Source organism: Pollicipes pollicipes, unplaced genomic scaffold (genome assembly GCF_011947565.3).
Source record: "Pollicipes pollicipes isolate AB1234 unplaced genomic scaffold, Ppol_2.1 Scaffold_4740;HRSCAF=5597_pilon_pilon_pilon, whole genome shotgun sequence".
Classification (NCBI taxonomy): Eukaryota; Metazoa; Arthropoda; class Thecostraca; order Pollicipedomorpha; family Pollicipedidae; genus Pollicipes; species Pollicipes pollicipes.
Genome location: NW_023596545.1, coordinates 29,425,122 through 29,445,082, shown reverse-complemented (window position 1 = coordinate 29,445,082; position 19,961 = coordinate 29,425,122). Strand labels below are relative to the sequence as shown.

At 54.2% G+C, this 19,961-nt stretch overlaps 1 protein-coding gene and 1 long non-coding RNA gene across 2 annotated transcripts; both read left to right on the top strand.

Annotated features, from left to right (window-relative positions):
- Positions 1-1,159: 1,159 nt before the first annotated feature.
- Positions 1,160-6,756, top strand: LOC119099451 (uncharacterized). Its single transcript, XR_005094374.1, has 3 exons — positions 1,160-1,566; positions 5,822-5,939; positions 6,720-6,756. It is a non-coding gene; the product is annotated as an uncharacterized LOC119099451 (long non-coding RNA).
- A 105-nt stretch (positions 6,757-6,861) lies between these two features.
- Positions 6,862-13,892, top strand: shop (sulfite oxidase). Its single transcript, XM_037222240.1, has 8 exons — positions 6,862-7,030; positions 7,381-7,491; positions 8,119-8,281; positions 8,581-8,744; positions 10,250-10,410; positions 11,025-11,217; positions 11,996-12,196; positions 12,483-13,892. Exons 1-8 carry the CDS (start codon positions 6,931-6,933, stop codon positions 12,788-12,790), a joined length of 1,401 nt encoding a protein of 466 aa, XP_037078135.1. The 5' UTR covers positions 6,862-6,930; the 3' UTR covers positions 12,791-13,892.
- The last annotated feature ends 6,069 nt before the right edge of the window (positions 13,893-19,961 follow it).

The following is a 19,961-nucleotide window of genomic DNA, read 5'->3' as shown; positions in this document are numbered from 1 at the left end:
GGCAGCGACGGAGCCGTGGTCCGGCCCCATGCTGCCGACGGCCGGGTCAGGTCAGCTGCGGCGCCACCAGACGGCTACATGGCGCTGACATCTCGAGATTGGAGCAGGCCGGAACCGAGCACGTACGGGCTGATCACAGTCGTCAAAATGTCTGATTTAGTGGCAGGCGAGTCAGCAGGAGCAAACCCTATACGCAGCACTCGATTGGGTCCCGGTTGGGATATTATGAGCTCGTTTTCATGGTCGACGACACTGTTGGTACACAGTGCACACACCCTAAGTTGACAAGCTCGTTAATTGTTTGATAAAGGGCAGTCATTTCTAGCTTGAAACTGTCCCAACTTATTTTACGAGCGACGAAGGTGCGAGGTTACAGAACAAAAGTTCATTTACTCTTCCCGCATAATTGTTTTTCTCACACTTTTCAGCCCTGGTCGCAATATTTTAACACCTAGTCTGCACTGTTGTATATATATATATATATATATATATATATATATATATATATATATATATATATACATTGTGTGTGTTGTGTTGTGTGTGTGTGTGTATGTGTGTGTGTGTGTGTGTGTGTGTGTGTGTGTGTGTGTGTGTGTGTGTGTGTGTGTGTGTGTGTGTGTGTGTGAACCCTCATGTAAATATATATGTATATACATATACATATAAATATCTGTATAGCGTACCGTTATGATTCGGCGTTTTTACAAAATACATTTACTTCTCATGGTCCCAGAAGACGGACTTTTTCCGTGAGTGGCCGGAACCGGGTCGGCTAGTAGCCATAGGTGGTCAGTATCAGTTCGGCCAGTAGCCGTGAGCGGTTAGCACCGGGTCGGCCAGCAGCCGTGAGTGGTTAGCATCGGTTCGGCCAATAGCCACGGGTAGTCAGCAACGCTCTGGGCAGTAACAGTGGGTGGTCAGCACCGTTCTGGCCAGTAACAGTGAGTGGTCAACACCGGTTCGGTCAGTAGCCGCAAGTGGTTAGCACCGGGTCACCCAGTAGCTGTGACTGTTCAGCACAGTTCTGGCCAGTAACAGCGTGTGGTAGCACCGGATCGCCCAGCAGCCGTGGGTGGCCAGCACAGTTCTGGCCAGTAACAGTGTGTAGTGGCACCGTGTCGCCCAGTAGCCGTGGGTGGCCAGCACAGTTCTGGCCAGTAACAGTGTGTGGTGGCACCGGGTCGTCCAGTAGCCGTGGGTGGCCAGCACCGTTCTGGCCAACAGTAGCGGGTGGTCAGCACCGGTCCAGCAAGAAGCCGTGGGCAGTCAACACCAGTCCGGTTTGAAAGCTGCATGGTGATAGTGCCATAGGCTCAGAGCACTAAGTTGCCTGCAATCAATTTTGGTGGTTTTGGCTGTTTTTGATGACTTTTGACCTGACTCAAGGTCATCACATTCTGAAAGGGGAAGAATACCGAGTATGGCTCATCGATTGGTGAAGGTTTCACGCCGAGCGGTGCCATGGGCCCGGAGCATGGGGCTGTGAACAGGTTCAGTCCGCCGTTCAGGCCTTCCCGCGGTCTCGTGCGTGTTGCCGCTGTTGTGCGGTAATTTGCAACCGTGGTAAGTATCGTTGTCACAGTATTTTCGTATTAAGTGGGGCAGAAGTGGAAACATGTACGTTATTCCGAACATGTGTGGAATAGTAGCGGCATTGCGGAAAAAAACTTTAAAAACGTGCGCAACGTCGTAGATCCGAGGGAATCACAGGCGCAAGATTCGCATTTTCTACAAAGGCTTGAGTAAATTTGATGCGGGCAAGCCGTGCAATATTTGTATGAAACGATTAATCGGGCATCACTGAATATCGCTAGCGCCTTCACTTACCTTAATGTGTAAAATGATGGCTGTAAATGACAATTTACTTTATACCCGTGACATGTCACCCAGTCTCGCCCCTGACGCCGACGTTGACTTCGGACTTCCTGCAACGGCTGGAATAAACTGTAGTGTCAATGTCATAGATATTAGTGTCAGTCGATGCACTGGCCATTGATGAATATTTCCTGCCACTTGATTTGTTTGTACACCAATATGAAATGGCTGTGTTGTAGTGCATATGTGTATGTATAAGCACACTTGTTTCGTGGTTGGGGCAAATGGCATCAAAATGGTGTGTTTAAGTGCATAAGATATTCACAATTTGTGAGCGTCAACCGGTGTCAGCCACAGGATTTCAGATAGCATTGCATTATTTTGCTTCAGGGAGCAGTGAACATTACTACTAGATATTACTTATGGTGAAAATAGCTGACTTGTACCATGCAGCCAGCTGCTCAAAGAAGTTCATCTGCTGTGCCTATTAATAATTTCAAAATAGCAGGAGCTCAAGGCATTGTTCATATCAAGGAAAATTATTGTCATTAGTTGGCAGAGAGTTTTAAGCCTGTGTGTTTCTCCATAATTATCTGCATTCTGTGATGTTGAACAACATAACTGCAACTCTGTTTATGTTGAATGACAGTTGAACAAGAAACCTAGTAATGACTTGCATGATTGATATAAGGGGATATGTATGTATAGACATAATAAAAGGAGAGAATGTGGTTAACAGCAGGATAAAAAATGTAAGGATTTTTTGTGTAAGAAGATCTTATTAATTCTCATTAGGTTGGGTGAGGTTTCCTAGTTATGATGAATGAGGAGGTTAAGTGGTGTTTGTAAGTAGTCTTGTAGCACTGTAACATATTGGGCTGACCTGTTGTGGCTGTTTTTCAGTTTTGCTGGGCTGGCCTGACTTGCCTCAGTTTCATCCTGCTGTGCTGGCACCATAATATTAAGTAACAACAGGGGACCACTTGATTCACTATGACAAATCATGCACACTTAGCTTTGTGTCATTGAAATCACTCTGTCTGGTAACTTAAATTGTCATGTGTCAGGCTGTTTTTTTGTAAACTATGACAGTTATTTCCTCTAGTAATATCTTTTGCTATGTTTAGCTGTGATGATCTCAATTCACGTGGGATCATATGAATAGCCTGCATGCACAAGACTACAAAGATAAACCTGTTGAAATGCCAAAAACCCATCACGTCACATGTATCCACTCATGGCTGCATTGTGTCGAGAGTGCGTTATGTGCATAGTTTGTAGGCATATGCTGAGTCCAGGCTTTAAATATGTCACCAACAGCAGGATGCCCTGCTTGACTGTAGCCAACAACAGCATCAAGCTGCTACACCATAAGTGGTTGCTCGTGTCTCCTTCGTCGCGAGCATATTAAACCAGCCATGCCGGGTCACAGTCAGCCTAACCCAATCAGAGGTCACAGCAACCCTACCAGCGCGATTTTTGAAAAGTTTGGAAAAAGCATGCAGGTATCGAATGTGTTTGCAATTGTCCGTCAGTCGTTGTACTTACGGTAGAGTCCGTTTGCCAGATATATGTACACAAAAGTGTGTAAGCAAATGTGTGTACGGCTGCGTGCAAACGTTCGGAACTTAAAAAGTTCCCTTGCCAAAAGGAGGTACGTTGGAGTTCGTAAGTATCGATCGTAAATTAACAAGCTTGGATGGACAACTCCTTTTCGGTGCTTGCTCGTTGTAGTGGGTGCATCTCTTTTGCTGAACTCTGGTTTTCTTTATGTAGGCAATCGTATGCAGGTTGTCACTAGCGTGCCTGACCGCCGTACTGCACAAGCCAGTGGCGCCAGTGGCGCGCTGCGTAGGCGCCATCTGACCTGTGTAGTGTGTCCTCCGCCGTCCTCTAACCCCCCCCCCCCCCCCCCCCCCATTCCTGTTGACGACATGTGGTCCCCGTAGCGTCCATTCATCCGAGGCCCTGCACCATAGATGGGATCGATATGGATGGGATCGATTTGGATGGGATGGGATACGCATTGAATATTTGGTGCGCGATGTGTGATGCCTGTTAACTTCAGCTCGCTTGCATGTTCGAATGAAGCGTGATTCGTGATGCGTATTTGCTTGAATTCGTTTGCATGTACACGTATGTCCGGGCATTCTAATCCTTACATAGGCACTGCATCTTGGTAATGACTAGCAATCGCTCTGTGTTTAATCCCCTGAATGTTGGTGTCCAGTAACAAATGTGGCTTGCTCTTTCAAAAAAGGAACTGAAAAATCGAGTAGGCACATCGGCAGGCAATTTTGAATTCACTTCTGCTATTGTTTCGAGAAAGGCATGTTGCCCAAATATCAACCTAACTATATCTCTGTTCTCCTGGTTTTTCCGAGGAATAAGTTTAATATCAGTGTCTTATCTATGTGACTAATGTTCGCCCTTGAACAACTTACGTAATCTGCGTACGGTCTTTTGCTCCGTACTTTGTGTAGCGAACCTCGCTCCTGAGTAGCATGCATGCGAATTTTGCGTGCTTGCATGGCAGAATGGTATGCGAAATATCGCGTACTTTTTTGTCATTCCAAAGGTAATATATACCGAGGTTTTGCGCTTGAGCAACGTCCCACGTTGTGTACGTTCCCAACGAACATGTCACCTTACAAACGGTATCCTTTACGAAGTTTTGATGTCGCGGATTATATATCCGATAGACTTTATTCTGATGGCCTTAAGACGTGCTATATTTTGCGGGCAGGTGCCATACGATTGTAGATATGCGTTCTGTTGTCCACAATCCCTGCGGCCCAATGCCGCTCGCCACCACCGAGTGCCCGCAGCGGCGCTGCCGCGTTGTCGGTGGCGCCGCCATCGCCGCCACCGCCGGCAGAGGCGAGGTTGGCGCCGCCGTGGTCGCCTAGGTGGCGTCGCGGTCGAGGGTGGGTGCGGCCGCTCGGATTCTGACGAGCTTTTGGCGGCCTCGGCGTCTGTCGAGCTGTCGCGGTGCCTCACCGGCTGCCGCCAGCCCTGCGCCGGCGGCCGCGGAGCGGTCCGTACGGCGGCTCGGTCATAGCCACCGGAGTCACCCTGGCCTGGGGCTCCTGAGCTGACACTCAGTGGCGGTGCCGTCGGCGGCTGTGGAGCGGTCCGTTGACACCGGTGACCGCAGCCTGTGCTGGTGCTCGGCCGGCGTCACCCCTAACGCTCCAGCCCTTCCCGGTCGGGTTGGCCGCCGCTGAGCGCAAAGCATCACGTTATTTGTTGGAGAATGACCGACTATGTGGCCGTTGAGTTACGTACTGTGGTATGCAAACCTTCATTTTCGCCTGTTCAAACGGTAAGGACCATTTTAATGCCTTGCAATGGAGTTAGAAATAGTTTTGTCGTTGTTTTAATTTTTCGTCTCTGGAGCTTCCCTTCGATACCGGAAGGGTAAAGAGAGCAGTGTTGGAAAGTCAGGTTGTGATGTTAAACAGAAATGACTGTGAATTTGTGGTGCACGGCGTATTAAATGCGTTATGATGACGCCTTTTGCATTGGTAGTGAATGTGGGGTTTACGGGAGCTCGGTGTGATAATAAAGTCATGTAAGCAATTGATGCTGGCTATTTTGTTAAATGTCACAATGTGATTGAAGTCCTACACTGTCATCGCGTGGATCCGATATTATGCGGGGATGTGATCCGAAATTGACCGAGCTACGCATGGCTTTCACGTGCTTTCCTGCCCTTCATTGTGTATAGATTCTGAAAATTGGCTGCTAAACACCGGGTTCTTCGGTTAGTGCTCTGTCACATGCCACTATGATACATAACTACCGGGGCTGTGATATGGACGTCCCATTGGCAGCCATTGGCAGTCATTGGCCGCTGATAAACAGAGCAGCGTGGTTCGGCGCAGATGGCCTTGGTCGTCGCGGCTGGCGGTGCGGCGTCGTCGGGCCGGCGGGGCGCGTGTGTTTCAGCGGCCGGCGTCCACCCCGTGCTGAGAGGACCGGCGGTGCGCGTGTGTTCCAGTGGCCCGCGTCACCCCGTGCTGAGAGGGCCGGCGGTCTGAGCAGCTCGGGAGAGATCTGACGACGGCCATGCTGAGTGCCCTGCTGACGGCGGCCAGGCGGCCGGCTCACCTGCGCAGGTCAGTAGGACCGCCCCGCCCCCCCCCCCCCCTCCCGCTGCCCCCCTCCCCTCCCCCTTTTCTGGCAGTTGTGATCGCACACATGACCCCCGACTAGTCCACCGCTCTCTCATCCTGTCGGGCGGCGGCCGCGCGGACGGATCCATCAGCAGCGCTCCCCAGCCGGCTGGCCCGAGCCAGCGGCTCTCCCCAGCCGGCGGCTCGAGCCAGCGGCTCTCCCCGGCCGGCGGCCCGAGCCAGCGGCTCTCCCCAGCCGGCGGCCCGAGCCAGCGGCTCTCCCCAGCCGGCGGCTCGAGCCAGCGGCTCTCCCCGGCCGGCGGCCCGAGCCAGCGGCTTATCCCGGACTGTGGCTCGGGCCAGACACTGACGAGATGGGATTGTTCCAATTGGTGTGACGCCTTTGGTGTGTGCGGAACCACTTGTTACTAATATTCGCCTTGAAGAACGGACGTCGTCTAACAAGCAGTGTCATGGTGGGGCAGTGCTCTGTGAAAGTTGCCTGTCTTTATGGGCGTGGATGGGATCGGAACGTTGATCACCGTTTACCGGAAATACGCAATAGCTGGAACCGCAGCTGAGTGGACCTCACAACACATCTGCACCCCTCGCCCGTTCCACGTGCGGTTGTTTAGATTGGTCTGTGACTTGTAGGATAAACAATACCGTTTCCCCACTCCTTTCGCGGGTGCCCTGGCTCTATCCGTGTGCCTGCGTATTGGACGGCCTGGCGGGGAGAGTGGCGGCGGTCCGTTGACGGCATCCCTTTCGTCGGGCCGCCAGCGCGGCGCCCTGCCTGGTGCGCCACCTGAGCGGCGCCGGCGCCGGCGCCGACTCGGAGCGCGAGCGCGGCGCCGGCGCGCGGCTGGCCGCCGTGGGCGCCGGCGCCGCCCTGCTCGGCTCAGCGCTCTGGCTGGCCCAGCGGCGCCGGCTGGCGGCGGCCAGCGCACCGGCCGCCTACGGCGAGCGCCGCGCCGACCTGCCCACCTTCTCGATGGACGAGGTGGCGCAGCACGGCGACATGAAGCGCCGCGTGTGGCTCACCTACAACCAGGGCGTGTATGACATCACGGACTTCGTCAAGAAGCACCCGGGTACGTGCGTGGCCGGCCCGGGCGGCCGGTACTACGCGGTGTCGGCCGCCGCCGGCAGCGGGCGGTCACCGGCTGAACGGCAGCAGACGCGAGTGGCAGCGTGTAGGGTGGGTGTGTGTATTTGGGGGAAGGGGGACGGGAGAGTGCCGGCCTGATGCCGCCGGCTGGGCTCGTGGCAAAACGATACAACGGGGACACCCGGCGGCCGTGAGTATGACCAGGCGTGACCGGCCAGGGAGCGAGCCGGGACCATAGAGACGGCTGGACCGACCTGAGTGGTCAACTCTGACCTCTGACCGCTGACCGCTGACCGCTGACCTTGGACTGCTGACCGCCCGTCCGGCCCGCAGGCGGCAGCGCCATCATGATGGGCGCCGGCGGCTCGGCCGACCCCTTCTGGGACCTGTACGCCGTCCACAAGGAAGAGCATGTGCTGAAACTGCTGGAGCAGTATCGCATTGGTGAGTTATGATAGCTTTCCCCCAGTAGTTATACACGAAGGCCAAGAAATGCACGCGGTTTGACCTTTTGTACTTTTGCCTTTGTATTTTTACAAGGTTACTCATTTGTAGTACTTATTAGAACATGTAAAATCAGAGACCCCCAGAAGTTGCATAAAATTGCGTGCTCTACTTGATCGGGAATAGTGTGTTGCAGTAAGCTGAAATCCTAAGATTTTAAATGCTTCGGTATTACGAAGTGTTAGTTCTGTATGATTTGTTCAATTCGTGGAGGGCAGCCAGTTATAAAAACCCGGTAAAATTGTTTTCATACTTTCGAAGTAGATAGTCCAGGGGCTTACGTGACGTTTGGGTACCTGCAAAAATTATGATGTATGCAAACCACCTAGTCAATTCATTGTATGCTACGTTACTTATCGACGCCTGCAAGTGCTAAGATGGTTAGCGTGCGTCCATTCAGATGCGCCTGCTCTTCCTGCCCTCTTTTTGCAGTCTGAAATCGTGTTTTACCGAGCCATTCCAAGCGCCAGAGCTTGATTAGAGCAACGACCGGCTGGCACAGCCGTAGTGTGCGGGCCGGACCCGGTAGAAACGCCAGATCGTGCTGCCACCTGTCGGCGTCGCCAGGCAACGTGCGGCCGGACGAGGTGGGCTCGCACCGCGCCGGCATGACGGACGACCCATGGGCGGCCGAGCCGCGCCGCCACCCGGCGCTGCGGCCCAGCGCGCGTACACCCTTCAACGCCGAGCCACCGCCCGCCCTGCTCGCCGACAACTTCCTCACGCCCAAGTGGGTCAGCCGACACCGCGGCCGCCTGCGGGGCCGGGCGGCGCGGCCGGAGAGGGGGCCGCGCCGGTCACAGGAGCGGGAGGTGTGCGTCAGGAGAGAGGAACACCGTGGGCGAATGGCGAAGGCGCGGTCGGCTGGAAGATGTCGCTCGTGCCAGCTGGAGGAGGAGGGGGGGGGGGGGAGAGACGCCTGGGCGTGCCGTGACGTCAGACTCACCTTATGCCCGCTGAACACACCTCCCCATACCGCCGTGCTTGTGCCAAAGTTCCGCACCGAGGGCTTTGTCTGGCGTGTTCCAGTGATTTGTTCTACGTGCGGAACCACCTGCCGGTGCCGACGGTGGAGCCGGCGACGTATGAGCTGGAGGTGGACGGCCTAGGCGTGCGTGGCCTCTCGCTGAGCCTGGACCAGCTGAAGAAGAACTTCAAGCCCGTCACTGTCACCGCCACTATCATGTGTGCCGGTCAGTGTCTCCGTCACTGAACACTGTCATGTGTGCCGGTCAGTGTCTGTCACTGGACACCGTCATGTGCGCCGGTCAGTGTCTGTCACTGGACACCGTCATGTGCGCCGGTCAGTGTCTGTCACTGACACCGTCACGTGCGCCGGTCAGTGTCTCCGTCACTGAACACTGTCAGTGCGCCGGTCAGTGTCTCCCACTGACACTGTCATGTGCCGGTCAGTGTCTGTCACTGGAACCGTGTCAGTGCGCCGGTCAGTCTCCGTCACTGAACACTGTCAGTGCGCCGGTCAGTGTCTCCGTCACTGAACACTGTCATGTGTGCCGGTCAGTGTCTCCGTCACTGAACACTGTCATGTGCGCCGGTCAGTGTCCGTCACTGAACACGTCAGTGTGCCGGTCAGTGTCTCCGTCACTGAACACCGTCATGTGGTGGCCGGTCAGTGTCCTCCGTCCCTGAACACCGTCATGTGTGCCCGGTCAGTGTTCAGTCACTGACCCGTCATGTGCGACCGGTCATTGTTCTCGTTCACTGAACCTTGCATTGTGCCGTCAGTGTCTCCGTCACTGAACACCGTCATGTGTGTGCCGTTCAGTGGCTCCGTCACTGAACACCGCCATGTGCGCCGGTCGTGTCTCCTCTCCGTCACTGAACACTGTCATTGTGCCCGGTCAGTGTCTCCGTCACTGAACACAGTCATGTGTGTCCTGTCAGTGTCTCCGTCACTGAACAACCGTCATGTGCGCCGGTTCAGTTCTCCGTCCTGAACACCGTCAGGTGTGCCGGTCATTGTCTCCGTCACTGAACACTAGTTCAGTGTGCCGGTCAGTGTCTCCGTCACTGTACAACTGTCATGTGTGCCGTCAGTGTCTCCGTCAACTGAAACCCGTCATGTGTGACGGTCAGTGGTCGTCTGTCTCCGTCACTGAAACACACCGGTCAGTGTGCCGGTCAGTGTCTCCGTCACTGAACACTGTCCATGTACGGCCGGTCAGTGTCTCCGTCACTGAACACTGTCATGTGTGCCGGTCAGTGTCTCCGTCACTGAACACCGTCATGTGTGCCGGTCAGTGTCTCCGTCACTGAACACTGTCATGTGTGCCGGTCAGTGTCTCCGTCACTGAACACCGTCATGTGTGCCGGTCAGTGTCTCCGTCACTGAACACTGTCATGTGTGCCGGTCAGTGTCTCCGTCACTGAACCTGCATGTGTGCCTGTCAGTGTCCGTCACGTGAAACACCGTCATGTGTGCCGGTCAGTGTCTCCGTCACTGAACACCGTCATGTGTGCCGGTCAGTGTCTCCGTCACTGAACACCGTCACGTGCGCCGGTCAGTGTCTGTCACTGAACACCGTCACGTGTGCTTACACGGTAATGCCCGCACAGGGAGCGGCAGTAGATGGTCCGGTGTTGTTTGCCTCTCGTGCGCGGCTCCGGCGGCCGCTGCCGGCCGGTGACCGTGTCACTGGGCCCCGTCATGTGACCGTCGTCCTGGCGGCGCCGGCAGGTAACCGCCGCAGCGAGATGTCGGCCGTAAAGGCGGTGCGCGGTCTCTCGTGGGGCCACGCCGCCGTCGGCAACGCCACCTGGACCGGCGCCCGCCTGTCGGACGTGCTGCGCGCCGCCGGCCTCGAGGGCGACGCCGCCGCCCCCGGCCGGCACGTCTGCGTGAGTGGCGGCCGGAACGGACGCTCGCGTGGCCATGTGGGGGATGATGCTGGACGGCGTGGTGGTGCCGCGGGCAGGGGGTGAGGTGTGAAGTGGAGTTCTCGATGGTGCGGTGTGAAGCTCGGGAGGTAACAGCCGCTGATCTGTTTCCCGGTCGCTTTCCAATTCCGTCGAGTTTGTCGGACGGCTGATGTCCTGTGGTGTTACAAGCAGGGGCCGTGTGGCTCGGTCGGGCTGCTGATTTCTTATTTCCTTTCACCGTGCCATGCGATCATGCTCTGTTGATGAATGACACCAAATGCATTGCCTGTGTCGAATTGTCATGCCATGACCACTTTCAGTGGCGTCCTTTGCTTGCTGTCGCTGTCGATGTACCAGTATACCAGTTTCACCAGACGGTTTACCAGTTTCCCGGTTTTGCCAGTTTACCAGTATACCAGACAGTTTTCTGTTCAACCAGCACGCTGTCGAGCACACAGCCCACACAGATCAGTGTACTGACCTCAGCACTGTCCTTTGCCTGTGTTCGAGTGTGGCTGAGCATCACTGCGTCTGTCCGTGTCGTGCTGTGGGTGGCGCCGCGCCCGGCCGTGACCGGCGCGCCGCTCCTCCAGTTCGAGGGTCTCGACACGGACCCGTCCAACACGCCGTACGGGGCGTCGGTGCCGCTGGAGGTGGCCACCGACCCCCGCCGCGACATCATCCTGGCCTACGAGATGAACGGACAGCCCCTGAGCCGCGACCACGGCTTCCCCGTGCGCGCCATCGTGCCGGGCGTGGTGGGCGCCAGGAACGTCAAATGGCTCGGTACGTGTGAAGCAGCGGCGGCGCAGGGCGCGGTGCGTGCTGGCGGCACCGTCTGGGGCTGGTGCGCACGGCGGGGCGCTCCGCCGACTGGTCTGGGTCACCGCACGCTGCTTACTGCCCATGGACGTGGTGGAGTGCAGAGGTCAGGACTCGGGGTCTGGAGTTTTGTGGCGTCCTTGCGGAAAACTGACTGTTATCCGTTGCCACATCTGCGCGGTGGGTTTAGTGGGGTAGTCAACAGGTCCGCAGCAATTCTCATCATGGCTCTGGATAACTCCGTATGACAGGTTATGGCGCAGCTGGGTTCGTTCGGCAGATGAGAGTCTTCATTATTCTGAGGCATTGGCGACAAGGCTCGGGTTATCTGCTTAACTATGGGAGCGTAGATTGTCCCCTTTGCAAGATGGAGACGACAGAGATGACTCCGCACGCGGATAGGATGTCCAAAGAAGCCCGTTCCAAGGTTGGAAGCCCCTGCTGCCCTTTATTCAATAGTTGAGTCCCAGCGTTTTTGTGCAATGCTGTACAGCTGGGATCGGCCTGCCTCCCCGACTGCCGGTGGCGGCTGTGCCGACCGGGTGGCGGCTCCCTGACTGCCGGTGTTGGCCTGCCTCCCCGACTGCCGGTGGCGGCTCCCCGACTGCCGGTGGTGGCCATGCTCCCTGACTGCCGGTGGCGGCTGTGCCGACCGGGCGGCGGCTCCCTGACTGCCGATGGTGGCCTGGCGTCCCGACTGCCGGCGGCGGCTGCGCTGACCGGGCGGCGGCTCCCCCGACAGGCCGTATCTCCGTCTCCGCCGAGGAGTCCACCTCGCACTGGCAGCGCAGCGACTACAAGGGCTTCAACCCGTCGGTCGACTGGGACACGGTCGACTTCAGCAAGGCGCCGGCCATCCAGGAGCTGCCCGTCAACTCGGCCATCTGCTGGCCGGCCAGCGGCGACACCGTCAAGGTCAAGGACGGCACCGTCGCGCTCAAAGGTCAGCAGATGGCCGTGTCTGTCGCCGTGGACGCTGGGGGTCAAAGGTGAATAGTTCGCTGGGGTTGTTGTGCAACCGTCAGGCGGTTGCCATGTCTGTTGCCACGTTAAATGCATGTTATAAGTATTTTGCTTACTCGTGTAAGACAGCGCAGCCAGGTTAGTCCATGTAGTGGACGAAAATCCTCATTATTTATTCATGAAGACAGGCTTCTAGGTTGTTACGTTCGTTGGTGGATATGCGGAGCCATGCGCCCGTCCTACCGTGCTGCGGCGCGTGTCTGCAGGGTACGCGTGGAGCGGCGGCGGTCGGCGCGTGGTGCGCGTGGACGTGTCGGCCGACGGCGGCGCCACCTGGCACGAGGCGTGCCTGACGGCCACGGAGCCGACGGCGCCGGCCGGCCGCTGCTGGTCCTGGTGCCTGTGGTCGGGCCGCGTGCCCGTGCCGGCCGGCGCCCAGACCGCTCAGCTCTGGGTCAAGGCCACCGACGCCAGCTACAACACCCAGCCCGAGTCGGTGAAGAACATCTGGAACCTGCGCGGCGTGCTCAGCAACGCCTACCACCGCGTGGATGTCAAGCTGAAGAGGGTGTAGGATGGAGGAATACCCGCGCGCTGCCAACATGTCGATGACGGGCCGAGTGTGTGCTGGGCGCGACGTCACTGCGCCGTCTCGCTCTATTGCCCAGGGCTGATGAAGGAAGGTGTTGAGGTGGCGGCCGGCACGACGTATATTCCAGTCTCGGAGACGGTTTTGAGAGTATTTTTGCACGTGCGTAGAGTGCTGTGCCCTGGCAGGCGGGAGGTGTTTGCGAGTATTGGCGCACGTGTGTCGACGGCTCGGTCCATTTGTCTGGCCGCAGATCGGTATCGAAGGTGTGAGGTGAGTGTGCCAGGCTTGATAGATAGAAAGGGGACGGAAGGTGGAAAGCTGAAAAGGATTTCGAATCTGTGAGGTGGTTTGATGACGGGCAGGGTGTCGATAGTGCGGCATCATGGCAAGGTTCGGTATGAGTCCGTTGATCGGATCCGGATGGCCCATGTCCAGTGACTAAGCCACGTTTCGTTGTCGGTTTCAGAGTAACCCTACCTGTTGTGTTGTGAACTTAGAATGTAACACAGTCATATCTTCTTCACAGCCGCACGATGTCTTGGCCGACTTTGGCTAGGCGAAGACATCCTGATGTGACTCTACTTTCGCATTGACTGTTGGCGTGTGCGTGTAAGACACAGCGCGTCCTCGTATCCAGAGCCGGCGCTGATTATGTGCACTAATCTTATGTACCCACTATCGCCACCGGTGGTGGTGCGGGACTGAGCGACCTTGGGAGTGCCGGGTCCGTAGTCTGTTTAGCAAACTGGTACTAACCCATGGTTATCTAAGTCATGTACTTCTGTTACCGGCTCATTTGATGGGTGTTGGTGGGGGTTGTCTGATCCCTTCCATACAGTCGGATGTTGGGTTTTTGCTTTGCTAACCCCGTTAGTCGTGTACGGTGCGATGCCGGGCTGTTACAGGAATGTAGATGTTCAATGTGCCAAGGGAGCCGCTAATGGTGTCATTCTCTCCATACGTTGATCAAAAGGCATCGGGTTTATAATATGTGCGGTGGTGTGTTCTATGTTCGCTCACAGAAGTGAAGCTGGTGTTGGAATATCAGGGTGCCATTTATGAATACATGGTAACGACTAATCGACTTGTCAGCTTTTTGCTTCTCGTAACTGTGACATATGAAATAAGTGGAAGCCCAGAAAAAAGTCGCACGTCTCCGACAGGTACCGGCTCGTAATGCTCCCCCGCGAGTAAGCACGTTGGGCTCGGTGTTGTGATGGGCAGTCTCGCTTCGTCCTCGGTCAGTCCTCGCTCCGTCCTCAGTCAGTTCTCGCTTCGTCCTCAGTTAGTCCTCGCTCCGCCCTCAATTAGGCCTCACTCCGTGCTCAGCCAGCTATCGCTCCGTCCTCAGCCTCAGTCAGGCCTCGCTCCGCCCTTAGCCCTCGCTCCGTCCTCAGTCAGGCCTCGCTCCATTCTCAGTCAGCCCTCGCTCCGTCTTCGATGAGTCCCCACGCCTCGTCCCTGTTACTGTCCTGGACACGCGCCGCGGAGCGGTCAAACGACAGACCGGCCTACTCATTACCCAGCTGCACGGCCTGCCGCCTCGTTAGAGGTCCACAGGTGCGACCGGCGCCGGCCGGGGGGACGCGCGTGCAGTCCGACAGATGGCGCCGGTAATCATCGCTCATCAGGCGTAATGAAGGGCCATCGGTGGTCCGGCGAAGCGGCACAACACGTCCGACGTCGGCAGGCTCAGCATGGCCGGCAGCAGCGCGCGCCTAGTCCTGGTCGGTCTGGCCCTAGTGGTGACCCTGGTAAGCCCTTGGCTCTACTTCAGCGGCCCGGAGTCACACCCCACCCCACCCCACCGATTCTGTTCTTGTAACAAGAGGTCTACAAGGAGCTCTAGAAGATATCCACGCAATGTGAATTCCTTTTGACAGAAACCTTGCATTTTGAGGGTGACCTTATGCCGACGGCTGAAGATATTTAATGCCTAAAAATGGTTAAGTGCGTCACAAAAACACAACCATTTTTTAACCATGTTAATGTCACTGGACAAAGCTTTGCAGTATGACGAATACCAGAATGGTATGTTTGTAGGGAAAAGGTATGACCATAATCGTTGATTCTTTTTCTTCGAATCAGAGGCTTAGCTACTTCAGAACCCGTGACACATATATCAAAGTTATCTGCCACCCTCCCCCGTCCCTCTCACCGGAGGCTTTTCATTAATAAATGGTAAGACAAGCATGTCGAAAGCTACTTATACCAAACAGGTATGACTGCATCCACTTGTGTCTGGCTGCGATTCCGTCCGTCCGTTATTCATCTGTGTCCTGGTCCGACTGCATCCGCTTGCACCGAGACCTAACGGCATCAGCCCGTGACCTTGTTCCTTACCCTTTAGTCCTATGCATGGCTTAGGGGCAGCCCCTTCCCCTATAGTCCCTTGCATCAAAGAAAGGCCTATCCCCTTTCACTCAGGGATGGCCTATCCCCTGGTATTCAGGAATGGCCTATCCGCTTGCATTCAGGTATGACTGAAAACGTCTTCTACCAAGCCTGACTGTAATGGGCTATGACTATGTGTCCAAGTCTGGTGGTATCCTCCTGTGTCCAGGTACGCCGGTATCCTGCTGTGTTCAGGTCTGACGTATCCTGTGTCCATGCATACCGGTATCCGCCTGTGTCCAAGTCTGACAGCATCCTCCTGCGTCCAGGTATGCCTGTATCTGCCTGTGTCCAAGTCTGGCAGCACCTACCTGTGTTAAGGTATCCCGGCATCAGCCTGGGCCCAGATCCCCCTGTATCCAGATCTCAATGCATCCGCCTGTATCTAAGTCTCACTGCATCCGCCTGTGTCCAGATCTTATTGTGTTCAGGTCTCACTGTATCCGTCTGTCCAGATCTCCCTGTATCCAGGTCTCACTGTGTCCACCTGTGTCCAGGTCTTACCGTATCCGTCTGTGTCCAGATCTCGCCGTATCCGTCTGTGTCCTGATCTCATGTATCCAGGTCCCACTGTATCCATCTGTGTCCAGGTCTCACTGTATCCGCCTGTGTCCAGGTCTCGGTATGGCCGGCGCCGGCAGCCGCGCAGTCGCCGCCCATCGCCCGCGCCCCCTCAGTGGTGGAGGTGCTAGACCGCCACATCTTCCAGACTGACTATCCAGACAAGGACAAGGTGCTGCAGGAGATGGCCAAGACTGCATATGTTGAAGTGATGTGAGTTCCCATGCCCTGCAAGGTGTGACGTGTAGGGGCTCGCGCGTTGTTTCGCCTTTGTCAAGCTTATTTGGTGATGGTTCGTGGGATCAGGGAAACAAGTTCGAATGACTGGTGTGTATCTGGATAAATTTTGGTGGACCCGTGCAGTGTTCACCGGCCGTGAGATAGCAATAGTTAAGTGGTGATTAGTTCATGGCACTGACAAATGTCGTGTGCAGTATCGAAGGTCACTTTAAGTGTCGAATGGTAGTTGATATCGGAGATGTCAAAATGGCATACGTCGTTCACTTTTCTTGAGGAAAACCAAGCTTAGCATTGCGAAAAGTCGCTAAAGCCGTTAGGGGTACTGAAATTTTCTAGAGCTAGCACTGTATTAAACTAAAGACCAGTTTCCCGGGAGAGACAGTTTCGACAAGACTGTTTTTCCACAACATGCCACGACTGTCGCTGGCTGCGGTGGTGTTTGAACTTCCTCAACAGATTAGTGGGGGGCACGTTTCCCTTTCTATTCTACACCATACCTGATGGAACAAAAATGACGCGGCGAGGTGGTGGCCTCGCATGTCACAAAGGAGTTTTACGTAGGTCGGCACGTCTGAATTGTCAGACGGCGTCAGGCGACGTCCCCGTCCTCGTAGTTCACTACGAGCTTGGAATTCTCGAACTTCAATATGAGGCACTGATAAAACACTGTCACCAAGAAAGCATTGACTGTATTGCCGCGACACACCGGTTCAAGCCGCGTTCACTGCCACACACGGGACCATGAACGTAGCTTGAGATATCGCCTCGCACGCACTGGCGCGTGCGTGACCCATCGTGTGTGCCCGCAGGTGCCAGGGCTGCGTGTTCGGAGACGACAGCTGCGGGCCTGAGGGCCACTCCTCCGTCGTCCGATAGCTGGCCGACGGTCGTCCATGACAACCGATCACCCTGTGTGTGTATTCAATAAGGGAGCCAATATACGACAAATGAGATTGGACTGCATGGTGCCACTGAAGCTGAACACGGTGGTATGTAAGCACTGCTACAGACGTTTACGACACAAACAGGGCGAGGAAGAGCAGATGTCATCCGCCGCGGCTCCAGGTAACGTTTGCCGTAAGTCAGCACCCTACATCACGGGGCGGATCTAAGCGGTGCACCAAAACCACTTTCGCATTAGAGTTTTTGTTGCACGTGTACAGCAATGCGTGCTTCCAATTCGTGTACACCATTGGTGTAAACGGCCAATAAACGAGGGAGAAACGCATTGATGGGAGAGCTCCAGACGCAAGGACGCTTCCTGGAACTCACCGGTAGTTTGGGACTCCTGAGACTCACCGGTAGTTTGGGACTCCTGGGGCTCACCGGTAGTTTGGGACTCCTGGGACTCGCCAGTAGTTTGGGACTCTTGGGACTCACCGGAAGTCTCGCGCCAAATCCAGACGTGTTTGAATTTTTGGCAATTCGAGCAATTCAATCCAAATGAATTTGAACAGTCCACGGTACGCAGCCGTCCAGACCTCCCCCAGCCAGGAGACAAATTCATTTTCTTGGGATCACAGAGGCGTCGACACAGAGGCAGACTATGCCCACAAGATTTATGAAGCTTTGAAACGCTGACAAAACAAAAATTAACGTCACAAACCAACGTGTCCATCATCCGGCCTACAGAAGTCATATTTCAAGTTTGCCTAACGTTCGTCTTAGAGATCACGTCGGCGGTACCTCTGATTGACGCCAGACTTACAAGCTTAACAGGGTCTGACTGGCCAGGCACAAGTAAACGCTACCGCAAACCGTCACGTCCAGCCGTTTGACCTTGTTGATAAAATCACCTCCGTAAGTCACTTGGCGATCACTCAAAACGATGCAAAACATACGGACTTGCTAAGGTTAGACAAGGAAATCAAAGTTGACCTTAGAAGCCAGCTCGCGTGCAGGAGCGCTCCAAAGCGCTGGAGAGCCCGATGACTTTTGAAGTCGACTTTTCACACGCAGTTACCACACAGTATACGTTGGTTTACGTTTCATAGATAGAGCCGATCACCATTTACGGCTGCCCGCCTGGGTGTCCATACCGTTACGGAACATGTGACATGGAACGGGTCCATTGAGTGGCTGGACTGCGAGTTATCACACTGAGACGCACATTGCCATCACTCGTCGATGGAGCCATTTCTGATCGACGCCAAGGTCACAGGCCTCTGTTGGGTGCTGTTTGAAATCTGAACATATTTTGAGGTTTCATGTATTGTGATGAAAGTTATTTTGCTGCAAATTTTTAGGGCTAGATGGATATGAAGTGTGAAATAAAACAACAGAAGAACCCGTGAATAATGTGAATGTCAGTCCCAAGATGGCGACGCTGACCAAAACAGCAAGGGCGTAAGCTGACCGCTAAGGTGATGTAAAAACCAAGACGCCAAGCCAGTCAACTGCGAGAAACCACCTTTTGGCCATCTGAGTCGCTTGGACACTGTGTACAGTGAGGCAGCGTGTTGATGAGGGACAAGGCATGAAATAAAGTGGAAAAGGGAAGAAGAATCTTAAAATGACGAGGTGCATGAAGACAAAGCTGTGAAAGTTGTAAGCGACAAACTTGCAAGAAGGATTGGATGCAGTCAATCACTCATCCGCGAAATACTCCTAGAGGATATAGTTATAATAGTTCAACGGAGGCAAAAAGAGCAGCAGGTTCAAGAGCGAACTAAGAACCGAGAGAAATCTCACAAAACTTGGATTTGCCGTCTCTCCGGAAGTGCGTTATCTGCCGCAGGCGCGACAAATGTCATAGACAAAAAACCATATTGAGCCTATGGCGGAGTTCATATGCCCTATAGTACTGGATTTTATGCTGGCTCCGGTGATGATACCCCAAACTATATAGAGTTCAAGCCCCATGGAAAGTTTCTGAGAAAGAAAGGATTACGTGTATCAAGAAGGTTAAGAATTCCTCTAACTCGTCGCAAGGGCGTCCGATTGAGGATATGTGGAGTATCATGAGGCAAGAGGTGTGCAGTGGAGGTTTGATGGCCCATCAAACCATAAGTTGGTCACCCATATTTGCCAGCCCATCAGATCCATGAAACCAAAGTGCCGCGCATACTGATCCTGCACCTCCCCGCGCGCGTGCTAAGTGCCGTTTGGCCTGCTGTTGGCCGGAAGACTAGTTAATAAATGTTGGCTGGAAGACTAGACAACAGATCATTTCAAGTTCAAAATTATATCCATGTGGTGCATTTGTTTCAGTCATGCCAATGTCTAATCTCAGTCTACATATCAATCTTTTCTGAATCTTTGTCTCAATTTTTGCCACTTTTAACTTTTTTTAGGTTTAAAGCAAACACCCGTTGTGAATGTTGGCAAGACCAAGGGCAAACAAAAACAAAAGCTAACCGTTTTTAGAAGAGGTATCTTTTAAAGTTCGTGAAGGTGGTGAAAGACGTTCTAAGCAAAATTTTAAACATTTCATAATGTTCCGCAAAACTATGAATGAACCAGTACATTGTGTTAAAGAAAGTTGCAAACATTTTTTATTATTTTTAGAAATGGATGCTATCTGTGAGGTCAGTCATTAGAAATTGGAGGTGATACGTTGCAGCCACTTCAGAGAATCAGTGGTAGGAAAAACCGTTATACCCTGAAAACATATGATGGGAGGAAAAAGCTGCATGGTGCGAAAACTTGGGACTGGCTCAGTTGGGGCGAATGTGCAGATAAATTAAAACATCAAGTTGTCGATGTCTCGGCGGCCGTTTCGCAAGCTTTTCATTGTATACAAGTCGTGTGTATTACAAGTATGCATAGGCAAGCATCTCCTTCACACATATTTGTTTGATCATCACGAGTGCATTTACCCCTGTCACAAATTTGCATGCATGCCGTTCTGTATGTATTTGTATGCATGTCTTCACGAAATAGCATGCGGAACAAATTTGTAGCGAAAGATCTATGTAAAATGGCACACGCGCTGCGTTGATTTTGAAACCGGACCACA